The 19,038-nt window shown below is 52.2% G+C and overlaps 7 protein-coding genes across 7 annotated transcripts; 2 read left to right on the top strand and 5 right to left on the bottom strand.

The window, feature by feature from the left end:
• Positions 1 to 1,063: 1,063 nt before the first annotated feature.
• A1O9_00786 (prefoldin beta subunit) lies at positions 1,064 to 1,494 on the bottom strand (the record flags this gene model as incomplete). Its single annotated transcript, XM_013409949.1, has 2 exons — positions 1,064 to 1,377; positions 1,434 to 1,494. 2 exons carry the CDS (start codon positions 1,492 to 1,494, stop codon positions 1,064 to 1,066), a joined length of 375 nt encoding a protein of 124 aa, XP_013265403.1.
• Positions 1,495 to 2,113: 619 nt separating this feature from the next.
• On the top strand, positions 2,114 to 3,508 carry A1O9_00785 (vacuolar protein sorting-associated protein 4; the record flags this gene model as incomplete). Its single annotated transcript, XM_013409948.1, has 2 exons — positions 2,114 to 3,202; positions 3,287 to 3,508. 2 exons carry the CDS (start codon positions 2,114 to 2,116, stop codon positions 3,506 to 3,508), a joined length of 1,311 nt encoding a protein of 436 aa, XP_013265402.1.
• A 974-nt stretch (positions 3,509 to 4,482) lies between these two features.
• On the bottom strand, positions 4,483 to 7,734 carry A1O9_00784 (uncharacterized protein; the record flags this gene model as incomplete). Its single annotated transcript, XM_013409947.1, has 1 exon — positions 4,483 to 7,734. The coding sequence occupies one exon, from the start codon at positions 7,732 to 7,734 to the stop codon at positions 4,483 to 4,485; it is 3,252 nt and encodes a 1,083-aa protein (XP_013265401.1).
• Positions 7,735 to 8,856: 1,122 nt separating this feature from the next.
• A1O9_00783 (uncharacterized protein) lies at positions 8,857 to 10,285 on the bottom strand (the record flags this gene model as incomplete). The annotated part of the gene is made up of 2 exons (XM_013409946.1): positions 8,857 to 9,929; positions 9,982 to 10,285. 2 exons carry the CDS (start codon positions 10,283 to 10,285, stop codon positions 8,857 to 8,859), a joined length of 1,377 nt encoding a protein of 458 aa, XP_013265400.1.
• Positions 10,286 to 12,845: 2,560 nt separating this feature from the next.
• Positions 12,846 to 14,689, bottom strand: A1O9_00782 (T-complex protein 1 subunit eta; the record flags this gene model as incomplete). Its single annotated transcript, XM_013409945.1, has 3 exons — positions 12,846 to 13,984; positions 14,048 to 14,536; positions 14,641 to 14,689. 3 exons carry the CDS (start codon positions 14,687 to 14,689, stop codon positions 12,846 to 12,848), a joined length of 1,677 nt encoding a protein of 558 aa, XP_013265399.1.
• Positions 14,690 to 15,271: 582 nt separating this feature from the next.
• On the top strand, positions 15,272 to 16,033 carry A1O9_00781 (uncharacterized protein; the record flags this gene model as incomplete). Its single annotated transcript, XM_013409944.1, has 2 exons — positions 15,272 to 15,389; positions 15,576 to 16,033. The coding sequence occupies 2 exons, from the start codon at positions 15,272 to 15,274 to the stop codon at positions 16,031 to 16,033; spliced, it is 576 nt and encodes a 191-aa protein (XP_013265398.1).
• A 279-nt stretch (positions 16,034 to 16,312) lies between these two features.
• A1O9_00780 (uncharacterized protein) lies at positions 16,313 to 18,402 on the bottom strand (the record flags this gene model as incomplete). Its single annotated transcript, XM_013409943.1, has 7 exons — positions 16,313 to 16,546; positions 16,605 to 17,349; positions 17,433 to 17,532; positions 17,601 to 17,670; positions 17,737 to 18,028; positions 18,137 to 18,207; positions 18,295 to 18,402. The coding sequence occupies 7 exons, from the start codon at positions 18,400 to 18,402 to the stop codon at positions 16,313 to 16,315; spliced, it is 1,620 nt and encodes a 539-aa protein (XP_013265397.1).
• Between the last annotated feature and the right edge of the window lie 636 nt (positions 18,403 to 19,038).

Here is a 19,038-nt window from a genome sequence, read left to right as displayed (position 1 = left end):
CAGGATTGTTTATTAGAGCCCCTAAAGCGGAACTTTACCACATCTTGTGCTCATCAATGAATTCACCTGTGCATGCATAGTAAAGTCAATATTTCCACACTTTTAGCAGTCAATAGCCTGACCGGCAGAAGCTCCGATGGGGCGGCGGGGGTTTGATATCATCACGTGCCTTTTGCCTGCTGCCTGCCTGTTGAGAGCCGGAAATAGTCTCACGATGCAATGCACAGCCATGGCAACTTTGCCATGCAGTTGACACAGTGACAGCCACCATGCAGATGGATACAGATAGATACGTGGCATATAAACTGGAAGCAAATCCGGCATGGACACTGCCATGAAGTAAAACATCCAGTATAGACAATACACCCCCAATGGAGGCCAACGCTTTGAAAGATGCCTTATACCGACTCTACTACATCACTCCACCATCCGTTCCAAGGACACATGGTTGGCAAGAGAATTGGTCAGTTTTGCGAGTGGCTCCCAAGTTCACGTGATATGGTCAAAGATAGAAGCAATAGCGGCAGGGTTATTAGATGATCATGCGTGTTTCTTCTCATTCGTTATTTTGTGTCAAGCAGCTGGCCGCAGCTGGGACATCAACCTTCCATTTTGCCCTCAACGACCAGGTTCTACACTAGGAAGAGAATATAGCAGCTCCCAAGGAAGGCTCATTATCTTGCTGGCAGGGCAGGATCGGAGATTCGAGCAGTGGCGAAAGACTGCTTGCCACAGACGCAAAACTGGAATCCTACAGAGCCGTCCTTATCGTGTGAATCGAGGTTTTGGCTCGTTCCTGCAAAAATGAGGACATGGTCCGGTCATCACATGCCTGTTTCGGGATAGATATTGCAGGAGGATGGAAATGTGCTCATGTGTAGAAATTCCCCTCCTGTACTGCCCACCTGAGCCCATATCATTTTGCACACAGGTCTGCTTTTTGTGATCGACATCAGGGCCAGTTGCTTGACGGCCGACGTATGCTTTCGCAGACCAGGCCCGGGCAGGTATGTTTGTCCATGAGCCTCAGCATGGTTGGGTGGGGGTCGGAGAAAGACGTGACTCAGCCACTGCTTTGCTCTTGTGCAGCCAACTGTAGCTTTTGCTGGAGTTGCAGCAGCTCTATTCTTTTCTTCTCGGAACCTTCTTGCAACTCTTTAATTCTGATCTCAGTCCTGGTGATCTCCTTGCCAATAAACTCAAGACGTCCATCGACGGCAGCAGTGGCGTCAGTCTTGTCCTGCTTCAACAGCACCGGGCCGACAAGCTTGTAGATTCCGGCATCTTCGGCCAGGGAATTGAACTCATTCTGGACCGCCTTGTTCTCCTGTTGTTGGGCTTCGAGTGTCTGGCGTGCATCGATCGCGGATTGGAGATCTGTTGGCGCAGGTTATTATGCAAGCGTTGCTAAGACGCAGGCGAGCTAAACTGACCGTCTTGAAACTTCTGCAGAGCCTCAGACAAAGTCTGCAGCTTGTTTCTGTCTTCTTCCATGGCGCGCTGACCAAGGAGGAGGGTTTGAGAAGGACGGCAAGATTTGTAACTATTTGACGGGCGATAGTGCCTGAAAATGTGTTAGTTTGCGGTAAGTGGGGGCTTTGGGCGGCTAGAGGCCTCTTCTTAACGGCTCCAGCGCGTCTACACGAGCAAGGCAGTCGCCCAGAGCCACCCGCAGGTAACTGACTAACTGACTAACTGCCTAGTGGGCTGGTTAAAGCGCGGGGCGCCCTCGGCAGTGGCATCCAAGTGGGCAGGACCACGATTATCCACTAACTTCCAGCTAACCAAATATCCCACCTTCCACTAAACATCCAAGCCGGGGTCTTGTCACACCTTCTCCCATAAACCATACCACTGAACCGAAGATCAGCAACGAATCTGGCACAAAGGCTCTGCTTTCTGCTTCCTGTTTCATACCTTTTGGCGTTTTCTATAGCAGCGGGCGACTGTGCGCAGCAACCTCTGGTATCTTCCCACTTCATCCTGCAGTCTTGGTGTTCTGACCGGTTCCGCTTGTGCACACTCTCCTTCAACACTGCTACGACCTGCACTCTAAGAACAAACCAAGACATAAACTCATCCAGAGTCAAGCCCAAAAACTACTGCCTACATCATGTCCAACACCGACTTCCTCGGTCGGGCGATCGATACGGTCAAAAAGGCCATTGAACTAGACACCGCGGGGTCGTACGAGCAAGCCTATCAACAATATTATGCCGCGCTCGAACTCTTTATGCTGGCCCTGAAATGGGAAAAGAACCCCAAATCGAAAGAGATGATCCGTGGAAAAGCCGCTGAATACATGGACCGAGCAGAAAAGCTAAAGACACATATCCAATCCAACGACGCAAGTAATCGGAAGAAACCTGCTGCAATGGGAGTCAATGGGAAGGCCGTGAATGGTGCCGGAAAGGGCGAATCAGGCGACAAGGACGAAGAAGATGCAGACAGTAAGAAGCTGAGAGGCCAACTGACTGGTGCTATCCTGACCGACAAACCCAACGTCAAATGGGAGGATGTTGCAGGCTTGGAAGGTGCCAAAGAAGCCCTAAAGGAGGCTGTTATCTTACCGATCAAATTCCCTCATCTCTTCCAAGGTAAACGACAACCCTGGAAGGGCATATTACTCTACGGACCACCTGGAACCGGAAAATCATACCTCGCCAAAGCCGTCGCCACGGAAGCCAACAGCACATTCTTCAGCGTTTCCTCCTCCGATCTAGTCAGCAAGTGGATGGGTGAATCGGAAAGACTCGTAAAGCAACTGTTCAACATGGCGCGAGAAAACAAGCCCGCCATTATCTTTATCGACGAAGTCGACGCACTCTGCGGGCCGAGAGGCGAAGGCGAATCCGAAGCCTCAAGACGTATCAAGACCGAATTACTCGTTCAGATGGACGGTGTTGGTAAAGATTCAAAGGGTGTTCTGATCCTTGGCGCGACAAATATCCCATGGCAATTAGACGCCGCCATCCGAAGACGTTTCCAGCGGAGAGTACATATCTCGTTGCCCGATAAGCCAGCGCGAATGAGGATGTTTGAGCTTGCTGTCGGAGACACCAAATGCGAATTATCCCAGAACGACTACAAGACATTATCGGACCTGAGCGAGGGCTATTCCGGAAGCGATATCAGTATTGCCGTCCAAGACGCTCTGATGCAGCCAGTCAGGAAGATCCAAACTGCAACTCATTACAAGAAGGTATGTTAAAAAGAACATTGCATCCCATCTCCCCACCTTCCCTGTAGCGGATCCGTCACTAACCACCCATCTGACACAAAATAGGTGACGGTCGACGGCGAAGAGAAACTCACCCCTTGCTCACCGGGCGACAGCGGCGCAATGGAGATGACGTGGGTGGATGTCGAGTCGGAAAAACTGCTCGAACCGCCCCTGGCCGTCAAGGACTTCATCCGTGCCATCAAGGCCTCGCGGCCAACAGTCTCCGGCGAAGATCTGAAGCGCAATACAGAGTGGACGGCTGAGTTCGGCAGTGAAGGTGCTTGATAAATGACTTGTTGTCAGACACATGAGGCGGGCGGTCGTGGAGAAATAAACGAAGTCTCACGCGTTGATTCGCCGCTCTTACTCAAGGCCATGTGAAGGTTGAAGTTTTCTGGACTTGGCTGGACTGGCGCAGCTCAGCTCGAGTCGAGAGAAACGAGACGAATGAAATGAAATGAAATGCATGAAATGAAATGAAATGCATGAAAGTAGCCAGGTCTCCAAATGCTCCAGAGTCCAAAGATACAGCCAACACGGAAGAGTAAACGCCCAAGGGGGCGGAGGCATCTTGAAGTCCAGCGCTTGTTTCTCGTGCCCACCTGATTTTCTGTGCATATTCTTGCGCCATCCCACTCTTCGCTCCATTGGACAAAGAATTCCCAGAATAAGAACACACAGGCAAAGAGCTGTTCGAGTGATCGAGTCAGCCCGTCACACCCTTCCGAGGAGGTACGTGGGAGGCAGGGTAGTCATGTACGCAGCCCCATTCCAGCGTAGAGATGTTTCGCGGCGACGGCGATGCAGTTCCCGCGAGCGCGAGCCTCCTCACCCAGGTATAGGCACAATATTTTATGTTAGAGTTTTCACAACGGAGTCGGAAGGGCTTGAATGCTTGGATGGAATGAATGCTCATATATGCCAATACTTTCTGGGTCGACTCTGCGACGCATCCCTGGAAAGTATGGGGTTTAGTAAAAAAAATACAATACGATCCTTCACACCGCAATTTAGATCCGCATATATTATGATCATATAACGCAGGAACTCACTCGGTATATAATAATAATAGCCAATAGTCTTGAAAGATATCAGTTTAGTCCAGAAAATCATCGTCATCGTCATCGTCATCGTCATCGTCATTAAAGACACATCGCATCATGGAAGCCCTTCATAGACTCGCTCAGTATCAGCTGTGGGAAGTGGCCAAACCTTCACCGATGCATATTTCTCGGGGCTCCGTGAAATTCTCCCGAGCATCAGGGATAGAGATAACCCTTCTCGAAGTAATTCCCATACATGTCAACGACACCGGTGCGCCCTTTGGGCGACGAGTTTCTGACAACTTTGATCTCGCCTTTCCAATGACCCTCAACGAATTTCATGTCGATGTCGATGTCGTTAACATCACTAGCGGGTCCCGCGGTCGTAGAAGGGCGGGAGGCTGCGGAGGCAGATAGCGGCCCGTTGGTATGCCCAGCTCCAACCCCATTCGTGAACGATGTCGCGCCAGGGTCGTAGCCGTATCCATACCCTCTGGGACCTGCCGAAGAAGATGGCCGTGAACCCGCTGCATGGAAGCCATTGGCGTGACCATTCATTTTACTGGCGCGATGACGAGCAAGTTCTTGTTCATATGCTAGCTTGCGTTCTTTTCTCCAAGCGGCTAACGATACAACAACATCTACTTCAGGCTCGTCTTCCTCGATTGCAGAATTCGGCGCAGGATTAGATGTTGGCGCCAACCTATTCTGCATGAGTTTTGGTGACGCGGGTGTGCCTTGCATCTCTGCCCAGGAAACTCTAGAGTCTCCATTTGAGAAAGGAGGGCCCATGCCACTCCGCTGGCTCTCATTGGAAGGTCTCCTATTCCTTCCCAGGGGTAGATTTCTCGGACTCCGCAGCGTTGAGTTGCCACCGCCATAGTTCATTGAGAATGGATTTAGTGTGCCGTGGCCTTGTAAGCTCCCATGTGGACTGTTCGTACCGCTGATATTGTCAAACGAAGCATCATCCACTGTAAGAACAATTTTATCGTCAAACCGGGCCGTGGGGAAATACTTCTCCGGATCGTGCTGATAGATACCACACTCATCTTTCTCCTCACCTTCTTCTCCAAAGAAGCTGAAATCATTTTCGGCTGCAGACCATAGATTCTCACTGTCCAGGTCTCCTGTAGAAGATTTGCTCATACTTATGCGCTGGCGTGAGTGCTGCCAGGCACGTTGTGCATTTTCGGTCTTGGCACTGGGCGACTCCATCTCAAGAATGATGGTCCGGAGAGCAAACAAGGAGCGAGCATGCTCAATTTCAGCCAAATGACGCGCTCGTCCTGGAGGAAGCGAATAGTCTGTTCGCGCAAGGAGATGCGACAATGCGGATTCGTCTGCGCAAGCAGATATGAACGCTTTCAAAGCAGGAATTACTGATGATGATTGTGGCACTTTCAGCGGAACGTTGGTCAAGACCAAGGTCCGGAGATTCGGAAGGAGACAGGGATGAAGAACGCTCAAGTTATTTGCAGTAACTTGAGGCATTTTCTGACCAGGTTGGTACTTTTTTGCAGACGTGCCAGCTGGCCGCTTCGAGAGAAGTGCTTCTATGCGTGCATGACGATGTTGATTCGAGGGTGATGTAAATGGCACCTTTTTGGGTGGTGGTGGTTGCTGCTGCTGGAGAGGTTGGGAAGTACCCACCGACGCGTGAGGGACAGGGCTTGAGGTAGGTACTGAGGTAGGCGCTTTCGCAGCAGGCGGTGCGCCAGTCGGGACTGTTGGCTTAGGCGTGACACTAGGAGGAGCAATCAAGGGTTGAAAGGTACCGTGTCCTGGGTGAGGAGTCATTGGGGATACGGGAGACAGAATAGATCTCGTTGAGCTGTTAGTTCCGGTACCCTCAGAAATCTCTGAGTCTGCTACTGTGTCATGATCGCCTTCATGTTCACTTTCAAGCTCTGGGTCACCGACAACTTCGGGTGCATATGGACCTTCACCTCTGATGGGAGTCTGCGTTTCAATGACAGGACTATTCACTTCTGGCCTCTTGCCCACTGGAGGGCTGAGAGCAAAATAGATGACATCGCCGATCAGCTCAGCTCGAGGTGCGGCCGGGGTAGCATCCATTTCAAATATTTGGTCACCAGGTGGTAGCTCGACGGCATAATGTGCAGGGGCTGGAGCTTCCACCACATGTCTTTCCTCTGAGGGCAACTCTGCTGAGAGTGGCGCTGAACCTGCTAGTTCGACAGCAGTACCTTTTGGCTTGGGCACACCTTGAACAGCCTCAAGCTTTGCTGTGATCAACGCATGATCAACGCGGAGGTAGGTCAGGTTTCTACTTGCTGATTTTGCAAGAACTGGAATGAGTTTCTCGGCACCGGGAAAACGAACCTCATCAATATAGCCGCTCTCGGTGGTTAACGAGATAGTCCGTGCAATGGTTTTGACGGTATCTGCTGTACCTCCATCGAGAATGTGCAACCGTTCAGATTTCAGGAGGCTTGACAAGCCTTCGACAGATAAACGATTTCCAGACACATATAAATGTGTTAAGCCTCGGTGGGGGATGTCTTCAAAAGCAAGGCGCCCCGTGAGTGGATTGGTTAATTGCTTCAAGAGCTCATGATCGAGATCTTCACTTCGCAAAGCGTCGAGGCTGAAAAAGTTGGGACCGGGTGCCATCCCGACCGGCCAATCTTCGACATTGAGGGAACCCAGGTTGGCGGCGTCAGCATCTAAGAAACAAGCTTGCATTAAAGACCTCACAGCCATGTCCGTTAACAGATTGTCTCGAATATCCAACAGCCTGACCCGAATACCGATTGCATTGGCTAGAACCTCGGCCTCTCCATCCTTGAGGCCCACACCGCGCAGTTTTAAAACTTGAAGGTCGCGCTGGTGCGCCAGGGCTGCCAGGACTGCTGCATCGCGAGCAGGAGGGGTATATGACAAGTCAAGATAGACGAGATACGGAAAGCGTGGTAAGGCGATGGTCAAGCCGAGAGAGGTGCTATTGGGTTCGCTCGATGCTAGTAACAGCTTCAGGCCAAAAGGAGGCAGTACATTCTCTTCTCCCTGAGACAATCTCCTGTTGACGGAGGTAGACTTGAGCGCGGCAAGGCTGTGATGGTCAAAGAAGGGCAGTTTTGTTACAATGAGACTCTGGAGATTGGGTAGAAACTCGAGGACTTCGCGCAGCCAGGTAGGATTGGGACCGCCATAGATCTCGCTCAGGGCAGGTGGCAGGTGGAGGGTGTGGGTGAGGCTTCTCGTGGACAGGCGGGCCTTGCGTAGAATCCTCTTGAAGCGAGTGAGGGCGACGTAAACGGCATCATTTGCAATGCCAAAGTGAGAGGCGGGGTCGCCCCAGAGGAAGGGAATGAAGATGGAATACCATTTTTGGCACACGAGGCATGCTGAACAGAGGTCGCGCGAGGGTATCCAAGGCGCAATGATGGACCAGGCCTCGCGACTAACGGCTGTTTCGTAGGAGGGAGGCACATCAGGTTTCATTTTGATGTGTGAGAAGGTGGTGTCGCATGATGGGCTGCGGTGTGGAACGGGATGGGAGACGAAGGAGAGGCCAGGCGAGGGAGAGGCAGTAGAGGTATCAGTTCAGTTAGGGATGTATGAGTACTCGATTGTAGTAGTGGAAATAGCAGGAAGACGAAAGGCCCAAGATGTCCCAAGACCTTTTGCGAGTTGTTGCCCAGGTCAGTACGAGGAGTGTTGAAAGAACGAGCCAAAGTACTGCGTGAGGGTATGACGAAGGACCTCGTATGAGTAGGTAAAGAACGAGCGAGGCGTGATCGGCAGGTTGTAATTACCTGTACCGTCCCTGTGAGGATGCGAGGAGGGGAACTGGGAGAAAACGGATGAACAGGCAGAAAAGTGGGTGGGCTGAACTTCGGTATGCTGGTGTCTTGGGCAGTTTGGACAGCACGTGCAAAATCATGTGCCATTGCCATTGCCACTGCCACTGCCACCAATTACTGGCACGCCCACATCCATTCACCTTCTAGAACGCGGAGGGAGGCGGAGTACATCCGGGAAACACATGCCGCCTGCAGTGTGCCAGTGGCAGACAGAAATAGCTCACGGGGCACCAGGCAGATCACATCACATGGCCCTGTTGATCATTTACGAGTACCAAGTACATAGAATGGGATGCATGCTTCTATCATAGCAGTACAGCATAGGACTCGTCAGGCAGGCAGGCAGGTATTCAATGGCACTGCCAAGAAGCCTGCATACACGGTCACTCGAGGTAGCAAGGTCGAAAGGGATTGAGTGGAATATAGTAGAATGGAATGGATTCGAAATGGTGTGTTCAATTGGTGGCCATGAGTTGACGCTCATGCTCCTTCCTAATACCAGTAATATGGTCCTAGAGTAACTGGGGCAATGCTTCCGTCGTGCAATACTATTGCGTTCGGTAATACTAGTGAACCGCTTCCTGTCGTCTCGACAGCTCATATTTCGTTAGAGATCTTGCACTGTCCAAGTGCTTTTGCCTCCAGTCCAAATGCGTTGCGTTCCATCCCAAGCCAAGAGAGCCTGATGCCCTCGGGTATCGATCATTCCACATCCTTTCGTTTCCATCTTACATCACATACAATAAGTCGGTATCTGCCTTCACGTTAGCCTCGAGTTGCATTTCCAGAAGGACGGAAAACACGTACTCAGTGGGTGAGAGCAGCTCAGCTGTGGTTTTTGCGAGTATTTCGTCGCCAATTCGTCTCGAATACTGTTCAGAAGCTGAACGTAACTCTGGTGTGGGTTCTTCTTCAACGACGTTACGAACGCCCAGCTCATGGCACCTGTAGCCTCTCCTCCAATTGTGGCATCTTGACTGGTCTGCTCGTCCTTGCTGCCGGACCACATGATGACATCAGCGGGTGAAGTCTTGGTTTGTTTGTTGCGCTCGTATGTCGAATTTCCCGAAGTGACCTTTTTGAACAGTCCCATTGCGGTGGATGCCATGCCGCCCATATCGCCTCTAGCATATGACGAGACAATCGAAAGTAGCCCTTGACCTGCTTCCTTTGCCAAGTTGGGTTCCTTGAGCACACCTGCGGTCGAGTAGATATATGGAAGGTCCAGTGCGGAACCAGAGTGGCATGAGTCAAAAATGGCTGTCAGTCGCACTCCGGGAGCTAATGACTTGACCATGATACGGTGCATTTCATCGTCCACGATGTGACCTTGCGTTCGGAAATCGACAGGATAGATGACTTCATCATGGCCGTCCTCCTCATCGCCATCTAGATCAGGTGTTTGACCGCCGTGGCCACTGTAATGGAAAAACAAAGAATCGTTGGGTCGTGCGTCCTTAACGAGCCAATGCATGGCCCGGAGAATGTTTGCCTTGGTTGGCTGTGACATGGGATTCTGTTGGTCGTCTGTCAACAGGACCATGTCTTCTCTTGCATAGCCAAAGTTCTGATTTAGGTAGGTTGACATGTTCTTCACATCGTTGATACAACCTCGCAGTTGACCTCTTTGTCCGAAGTAATTGATGCCAATCAGCAAGGCTTTGCGTTTTCCTGTGCAGTTCGAATATTGGAAGGTGTAATTGGAAGGAGCGCCGTGGGCAAACTGCTGAGGGGCGGTAGGAGGGGCGGCGGGACCTGGGCGGCCGCTTTGTTGCTGCGGTGGTCCTTGTTGGTATCCCGAGTTGTTATTATATGGCATCCCAGGTCGAGGTCCTTCAAAAGTCAGTCAGTCTCCTAAGATATATGGTGGCATGATTTCACATACCTGGATAGCCGTTTGGTTGCGGAGCTGGAGCGCCGTAGCCACCATAGCCTCCCTGAGACGGCGGTGGAGGGTTGTTATAGCCATACGGTGCCGCTTGTGGTGGTGGCTGACCATAACCTCCTGGCGCTCCGTAGTGTCCATATTGCGGTTGGGGTGAATGTGATGGAGGAGGATATCCGCCTTGGTTGTAGCCTCCAGAGGGATATCCAGGTTGAGGCGTGTGTGTCTGTGGAGGGTAACCGCCATAGCCGCCGCCTTGGTGCGGTTGGGCACCGTAGCCACCCTGGCCTGGATAATAGGACATTGCCTTGGAAGGAGGATTCGATCAGGAAGCTGAGATGTTTGTCGTTGATATGCTATAAGTGGTGCAGAAGTGAGGTTGGGAAGGTAGGCAAGCGATGGGTAGTAGTAAAACGGCGACAAATCCTGCGGGCGCAGTTGTACTAGTTAACAGCAGTGGTGCTGATGCTGGTGCCGCTGCTGGTGCTGGTGCTGGGCCTTTTGATCACTTAAGCGGAAAAAGGGTCCTTGGATGTGGAGTAATCTCTGTGCCGCTGCGTGATGGCGCGACTGACACGTGTGGGCGGCTCTTCTCGTCTCAAGAAATATGATTGACAATGGATGACAGAGTTGGATGACGAATGTTTTGCACAAGCGTGAGAGAGAGGATAGTCAAGGGAAATATGTCAAAAATAGCTGACCATGAGATGTGGAAATAACCTGATCGAGTACTCTGTACCTCGTAGAAGCGGTGGCGACAGTGGAGGGAAGAAAAGACACGAAGCAGCCAAGAAGGTGGAGGAAGAAGCTGACGGAATCAAAGCAGAGCAACAACTTTGAACGAGGCACAGCGCCGCGTTGGCGGTGACCCAACCGCCAACACAGGCCTAAGGGTACACACCACAAGGCCCAAAGCCAACCGCTATCGGCCCTCTAGTTCCGGAATCCGCGTAGTTAAAGGAATCCCGGTATCTATCGCATCTCTCGGTCTGGGCTGGACTCCTGGTCCCCCTGTTCACGTCCCTCGGTTGATCGGAAGGGTCCCCTTGTCCCCTGTCATGGCCTCATAGGTGCCATGCTCCCGGTCACAGCCCAGGCCAGTCCCTCCTTCCTCCCCGAAGGCAGTCATCTTTAGGCGAGAGCAATGCCCCAAACGGCCCCCATGACCACTTTGAGAAGGTGTTTGAACTGGGAGAGCCCTGCCTGAAACTGTGAAACGGCTCTTGGGGAGAGGAGCCTAACCGGCTCTGGGGCTCACTTGCTTTTCTCCCTCGTAAGTATCCCTGGCCCCTGCATGCACATTTGCGGACAACGTCAACAAACATTTGATTGCTCATCATTCCTCCATCGACCATTGAACGGTCTTGATGCTCATAGCGAATCCAAGCAATAATTTTGATCGACTGAGCACAGACTTCATTTATGCTCATTCTAGCGGGACATCTGTCATCTGTCAATGGTAGGCGGGCTCTCCCTTCACCCCGTTACTCGAGGTAAGTTAGTAATCGACTTAACGTAAGAGCAAAGACCATAGCCCTGAAGATACGCATACTCTGTTGTCGCGTATTGGCAAATCAACAAGAATGTATTGGCACCTAGCTCCTACAAGGTACTCCGTATGTTTGGGTGGGCATGCATATATCACCATGCCTTTGTCATGGCTCATCACCAACCACGTGGAGGCCTTCAAGATCAGAAATTAGTGTCCGTCGAAGAGCCTGGCCTCTCGCTCCCCTAGAGATTCTCACCATGTCAGGACGGAGGACCGAGAAGTGCCGAATCCTATCTCGATTCTGGGACCATGTGTCTGTCTACTCGCCTCTACGCGATACACTTTTTCGCTATCCCTCAGCCGACGCCACCACGATGTTTCGGTTGTTGGCCAATCCTTAGTCGCTCTACAGTGACAACAAGCGGCATGCTCCATCAATCACCCCGCAAGCTCGAGTCTCTTGGGGCTCAGCTCCGCCTGCATGCAGTCCCATCGTTCACGGCTTGCCCAGCCATAACGCCCAATCCGGTGACGACTCCAGACTGCATTCCAGTCCCAACGGCAGACAACCTTAATTGAGCAGTCCTAGCCCTGACCGAACCTTGGACTTACTGTTCTGAGGTGTCTGTCTTGGGACTGCCACATCTTGAGGCGGTGCCAAGTTTACTGACCTGCGTTCAATTCCCATCCCACGATAACTAACTACTGCTTACCCTACTCCCATCTGCATCAGTGTCTGCAACTCCCATGAATGGGTCGTCCGATGACTGGACGAAGAACGCACAGAGCAGGACCACAAGCACTCAGCACTCGGCACTCCCGTCTTGAAGTTCAATCGGCCAATGCTTAGCAGAGACTTTAATTCTCGGATGCTAACTTGGTCCTGGATCCCTAACTACGGAGGACTCGGTCAGCCTTTACATTTCCAGGAAGTGTTGAGTGTGAATTCAAAAAAATTTTAACTCTACCTAGAAGCTCTTCTATCTTGTCTACTACTTCTATGTTTGAGTGACATTGGCATTTCCAAATGGTTGGAATCGGTCGGCTAGCCAGCCTTCGTGTCGTAAGGTGATCTCATCCTTCAAACCTTGCAGATGGATAAACCTGGATTGGACCTTTTATCATCTAAGCCCAGCATCCAGGTCATCATAGGGTGATTTCGGAGGAATTCTCATTGGGCATCCTCGTTCCAGTCTAGTTGGTTTTGGTATCATGTTCCACGGGTAGAACCAAAGCCCAAGGCCATCGGAAAGGGGGAATCTCATGCTCGCTAACAACTAACAAGTCGTTACTCGTCATGCACTCCCTCATACTCGAGGAACCGTTTCCTGTTCTTTTCTTTTCTTCCAGCAACCTTATTTTACACATCAGCTCACCTCCTGGGCATACCTCGACCTCTTCCCCTGAGAGCTCGTTGGGCCGCACCAGGCGGGAGGCCTCTCGCCGGCGCCTGAGGCCCTTGACTCTCCTCATTCTTGATCGTCTCATCCACACTTAGGATCAAACACGCTGCCTCCACGGCTGCAGAAATGGCATTGACCTTGACCAGAGCGGGCTCCCACACGAATGCCTCCATGTTGTTCCGCACGCCCTCATTGTCAAAATCCACACCAGCCCAGGTATTCCCCTTGCGGTGCTCGACTCGAAGTCGATTCAGGATGTCCGTTGCATCGAACCCGGCGTTGTCGCAGAGCTGTCGGGGAATGATCTCCAGAGCTTTCGCAAATGCTTTGACGACCGCTTGTTGTTTGTGCGGCACGTTCTTGTCGGCAAATTGGTGAAGATACCCGGAAATTTCCATCTCGGTCGCTCCGCCGCCGGCAACAATTGTGTTGTTCCTCAATGCGCGCTTGACAATCATGATCGCATCGTGTAATGACCGCTCGACTTCGGCGATGAACTGTTCAGCCCCACCTCTTAGAATCAACGTGCACGTTTTCGCCTCGGGGCAGTCGCTGAACAGGTTGTATCGTTCGCCTCCAATTTGGCGTTCTTCAAATACACCGCAAGTGCCCAGATGCGAAGGCAATATATCGGAGCATGTAGATTGTGTAGTGGCACCTGTGGCTTGACACACCCTCTCCAGATCCTCCGCTGCCACTCGACCAGCACAGAAGATATCTCTATCTGCGAAATACTGTGTAGCCAGATCACCAATCGGTAAACGAGAGAGCACCACTTTCGCACCGGTCTGGTATAGGGCCTCCATCTTGTTGTAAATGATCTGCCACTCGGCATCCACGATCGCCTGGTATTCTGAGACCTGCTCCACGCGCACCTCTGCGTTGTCCTTCTCGGCCTTCAATTCCAGCTCGACGTTCAACGCGACGATCTTGGGGTTTTTGAATGACTTGGGCTGTTGTTCGAAGCCGGCGTAGGAAAACGTCTTCTTGAATGCCACACCGTCAATGAACAACGAGTCTTCTAGCGCTCCGCCCGTGATCTTCTTGATTCCGATCAGCTTTTCGTTCAAGTCGTCCTGGTCGAGAGAGAGGACAGCGTCGACAACCACTGTGCGTCATGTTAGTAACGCTCTATCAACCAGCATTCACGGGCAATATCCAGAAAACTTACTCTTCGTGAAGAAGCCGGCATTGCGATGGATCAGTTTACTGCTCATGGCGGTGGCGGCCAACTTCCTCAATGTCTCTCTCTTATTCCCCTCGTTCGTACTGACACTGATCTCCTTGACCTTGTTGATGGCCATCTGCGAGGCTCTCCTCAATCCTTTGATGATAGTCTGTGTACTGACGCCCTGCTCGACCTGCTCCTTGATCTCCTTGAGGATTTCGCCTGCGAGCACGACCACACTGGTCGTACCATCGCCCACTTCCGCATCCTGTGAGCGGGCGATATCGGTTAGAATTCGGGCGGCGGGGTGGACAATATCGAGCAGGCGCATGACCGTGGCGCCATCGTTGGTGATCGTTTGCTTGCCGTTGGCATCCACGAGTAGCAGGTCTCCGCCGTAAGGTCCCAGTGTGGTCTTGATGGTGGTCTGCACAGCTAGACAAGCGTTGATGTTGGAGATCACTTGTCCTTTGCCCTGAGATGCATCGGTGCCTGTGGTGGGGGAACAAATTAGTACTTGGTGATATTGCGGGCAGACGTTGCGGACCAAAACGAAGACACCCAAGGGAGGGGCTGTACGAAGGGAATGCACAAACCTTCTTTCAACACGATGATCGTCGGTGTCTGGCCTCCGAATGCTGCCATGTTGGTATATGTTAATTGAAAGGGAATGAGAGATCGTTCAGAAATCAGTGGCGGGGTTATTTGATCTCGTCCGCCTGCCTGCCTGCGTTCCTGTTCCTGTCCACGAGCCTCACGAAACTTTTTTGAAATGATAGAAATCTTGGCATGTCCTCAACTGCGGATCATTAGGGCCGCGAGACGCTGGTCTGGGCCTCCCGTGCCCTGGTTCACCATGAATACCCCGTTGCTGCTACATATTATTATATAAACACCACCTCGGAGTCATTAATCAGAACCCATCGAAAGCAGCACTTATGCCAACACCCGGGATGCGTCCACTTTGAAACGGTGAGTCATTGCTAAGGGCAGGTATAAGCACAATATCTAGAACGTATATCAGGGGAGAAGAATAGTTCTTCCTCTGCAAACTCGATGAATATTTCATCCCTTCAGAGAGCTGCATACCCCAGTTAACCACCCGTCGCATGTCCTTGACTCCTCCGCCTTCTAACAGTAGCGACACCACTATTAGCACTGGACGAGTTTTCGTACGCTGCAACAAGCACTTTCTGCAAGAAAAGCGAACAGAAGAACCAGGAAAGAATGGCAGCACCAGAGCAACAACCCTCGAAGCCCGTTATCCCTGACGTTCTCGTTCCTCTCCTACAACGCACAGAGGCCGATCCTCGACCTATTGTGGTCATGACCTGTGGCATAGCAGGTAGGTGAGCAACTCCGTATTCCATTTCCACAGAAAGTGGACCGGCTTCTCGGCCCATGCAACTGTACCAGCCTGCCCTCTTTTCGTTGATTTTCCGTCTCAATCTCAAAAGTAACCAGCCATGGGCTCTCATTGTTTCCCAAATCCCATCCAAAGGAAGTCGTTATTCATCCATCTTATAAACAGGAGCGGGCAAATCAACACTCGCGAAAGCCATCGCCGCCTCACCGCACAACTTCACACGACTCTCAATCGACAATATCCTCTTCTCCCGCCACGGGCTCTACGGGACCGACTACCCACCATCCCTGCTCGCGACCTACCAAGACGAAGCGGACTCTATCTTCCACTCGGAAACAAAGAGCCAGCTCCTCGAGAAGATCAACCTCGTGCTCGACCGCGCATTCTACGCCAAAGCCGACCGCGACGAGTACCGATCCCTCGCGGAGCAAGCGGGTGCACGTGTCGTACTAGTCTTCCTCGAGGCAAGTAGAGATGTGCTCTGGCGGCGCATTCAACAGCGGAAGGCCGCCGGGAGGGATGCCGATTCCGCGCTGGAGATCCCGGAGGAGCTGCTGGATAGCTATCTTGCTGGGTTTGAGAGGCCGGTGGGGGAGGGCGAGGTTGTTCTGCAGGTTGCGTGACCGACGATTGGCTACGCAAGGAACGCCTCTCATGAGCCCGCGTTCCAGTACCAGCAAGTCGGAAGTCGTGAGCAGCAGTTAACGAGCACCTAGGAACATGGTCAGAGTCATAGCATGTCATATCATATCATATGTAATGTTTATATAAGTAGTCATGGCCTAGATATATCGTCAACCAGAGAGAAAAACTCTCTTGACCAGCCCCATGCCTGTCTGCCTGAGCTATGCACCAAGTACTAAATACCATCTCCAACGCTTTCCAGACTCGATTCCAATCTCTCAGAACTGCTTCGAGACGAAATACTCATACCTACCCGCCAACCTCGCCCTCCAGCTTCGTCCCCAGATCATGAGGGGCACGGACGTGAGCGCGACGGCAATCGAAAGGCAGCCGAGCAGCACAAACATGTTGTAGACGCCCATGCCCTCCATCCAGGGCGTGATGGCGAAGACCAGCCCCGTCGAAATAATGTTGCGCACGAACACCACGGATGTCAGTGCGTCGCCGAGGATCTGTGATGGGGATTTTAGTCAAGTGGATTGTGATATGGATGGAAGGCAGGCAACTCACGTATTGGTAGCAGTCCTGGCAGTAAGTGAGAGAGATGTCGCCACACCCACCGATCGCGGCGCCGATGAAGCCGGCGCCCACGGCGTTGATTTGCCATGCCATGCCCTTCGAGATGGTCAGTCCGTACATGAACAGGCCGATCGGCATGCAGAAGCCGGGAATCAGAAACAGCCACAATCTCGTCTCGGGCTCGTAGATACCGCCTCGTCGCTTGGCCACCTGGACGATGAAGTAATCGTTGATCGGGCCGCCGAAGACCGAGCCGATGATGGCACCGATGGCGGGCGGAATGTTCATGTTGCCGACGCCAGCAGCACTGAAATTGTAGGGCTCAAAGGGATACAGGCTCGCTTGAGTGACGGCGAGGACCGCCAGCATGGCGATGAGAAATCCATACTGCAGGGCGGTGAACATGACGGCCGGGAAGGTGCAGAGGATCTGGAATGGTTGGTAGATGTGTGCCCAGACGCTCCTGGTTTCGGTGGACGGACTGTCCGGTGTGTACAGGGCGAAACGCTTCTTGTATGAATGCATGGGAATAGAGTGGTCGATGTCGACGATGCGCCGGCGCTGGTTTTGGGCAGCTTCGGTCGCGTCCACGGTGATCGAGCCACGGATGGGCGTCTTTGTGGTGCTGTTGACTTTTTCGAGTGTCCCTTCGTCTTGCGTTGGTGCCGTCACGTCGCGGCCCTCGATCACGCTTGGGACGTATTTGCTCTCTTCGAGGCAGAAGACCATGGCGGCACTGTGGGAAAGAGAGGAAAGTCGTGGTCAGTATAAGGAGGATGCAAAGAGATATCATCGTCCTTCAGGGGAGATTGTACCTACCTGCAGATCGCCAGGAAGATAGTGCACCACCAGAATACCCAACGCCAGCCTTGCGACGACACAGCGACGTAGCCCGCGGCGACAGGGCCAAAGTAGTTACCTATGAGTGGCACAGACATTGTCAGCCCCAATACGCGTTGGCCTCGGCGACACGGGGGTAAGGCTTACCAGTGACAACCAGCACGAGGTAGATACCATTCATCGTTCCACGCTGGTGGACGAAGAAGAGGTCGGCAACCTATATTTGTGGTCAACTCTAGTGTCCTAACGCAACCTCCAAGCACAAAGCAATAGAAATACTCACCGTGACCTGAAACAGCGCCTCGTTGACCGCACCTGCGATTCCCATGATGACATTGTTGCCGATCATATCTCCCACCGTGTTCATCTTGGCCTGCCAGATTGCAGAAGCAAGCATGATGAGCACGGTGACAATGTAAACAGGCCGCCGTCCAAGTCGGAGCGCAAATGGAATGAAAATGATACATCCGACCGACAGCGCTGCCATGTTGGAGGCGTAGGTGTTATTGAGATCGGCATAGCTGATCCCAAGCTCGGTGTTGAAGAGTTGCCAGAGAGGAACCGCGACGCAAAGACTACGATCAGAATCTTCAATGTCAGCATCGAGATGGCTTTCACCATTCTTGTCTTGCTGCTCAGAGAGACACCAAAGATTGAAAGGCGAGACGAAGGAGGCCTCTTACGTTGCAAAAACCATCAGTGCATAGAAGCAAAGAATGACCATATGGATACTCTTTCGGACCTTGCTCCAGTTCTAAATGTTTCAAGTCGATTAGCACAGACTGTCTCCAGCCGTGGAACGAACGCTCTCGGCGCACGACAGTAGCTGGGAACGACATACCAGAGGCTGGTTAGGATCAGCATTGGGCTGGGGCGCGAGTAAGATATTCTTGCCCGTGTCATCCTCAATGCGCTGCGTGCCCGGAGGAAGCTTCTCGACGAACGACATATTGATAGGCTTGATGGATATCGCGTGCGCGTGTTTACCAAACCAACAGAATTTCAAGCAAGCAGCAAACGACAATCAACAATCAGGAGGAGACGACCATCCGCCCGATCGAATGGTGGGAACCAAATGAACCTTATATGGGCCAGACACACACACACATACATCTACACCAGGAGGTAAGTTGACAGCGAGCCCATCACCAGCGAGCCACTCAGTTTCCCTTATCAGCGATGAGCTATCTTGCCTGCCTATTGTGTTCTCCGTATTCGACCACCCCAGACTCCTGGGAATTTGCCACGAGACGGACTCCCAGACACCAGGAAGCGACTCATCAGTCCCGAAGCGGGGTCTAGAAAGGTTGATGCTGATGTCCGACGAGTTTAACACCGTATGCGAGGACTTTAATCAGCGGTCCCGAGGGATTCTGCCAATCAGTCGACTTTACGCCGGCTGCGTGGGACCCTTCGGCCGGGCTATGTATGTATGTGGCTCGCGGCCAAGACGGACGAGGGCTTATCAGAAGTCAACCAGGGTCCGGGGAGCTTCAGGAGCCAGGAGTCAGGCAGAGGTCCAGAGTTTGCTTAATTACTTGGGATTTCTGGGCTATCCAGGCTATATTGCTGAACTAGTTAGTTA

Source organism: Exophiala aquamarina (assembly GCF_000709125.1).
Source record: "Exophiala aquamarina CBS 119918 chromosome Unknown aczIA-supercont1.1, whole genome shotgun sequence".
In the NCBI taxonomy this organism is placed as follows: Eukaryota; Fungi; Ascomycota; class Eurotiomycetes; order Chaetothyriales; family Herpotrichiellaceae; genus Exophiala; species Exophiala aquamarina.
This window is presented reverse-complemented; position numbering and strand designations above follow the sequence as displayed.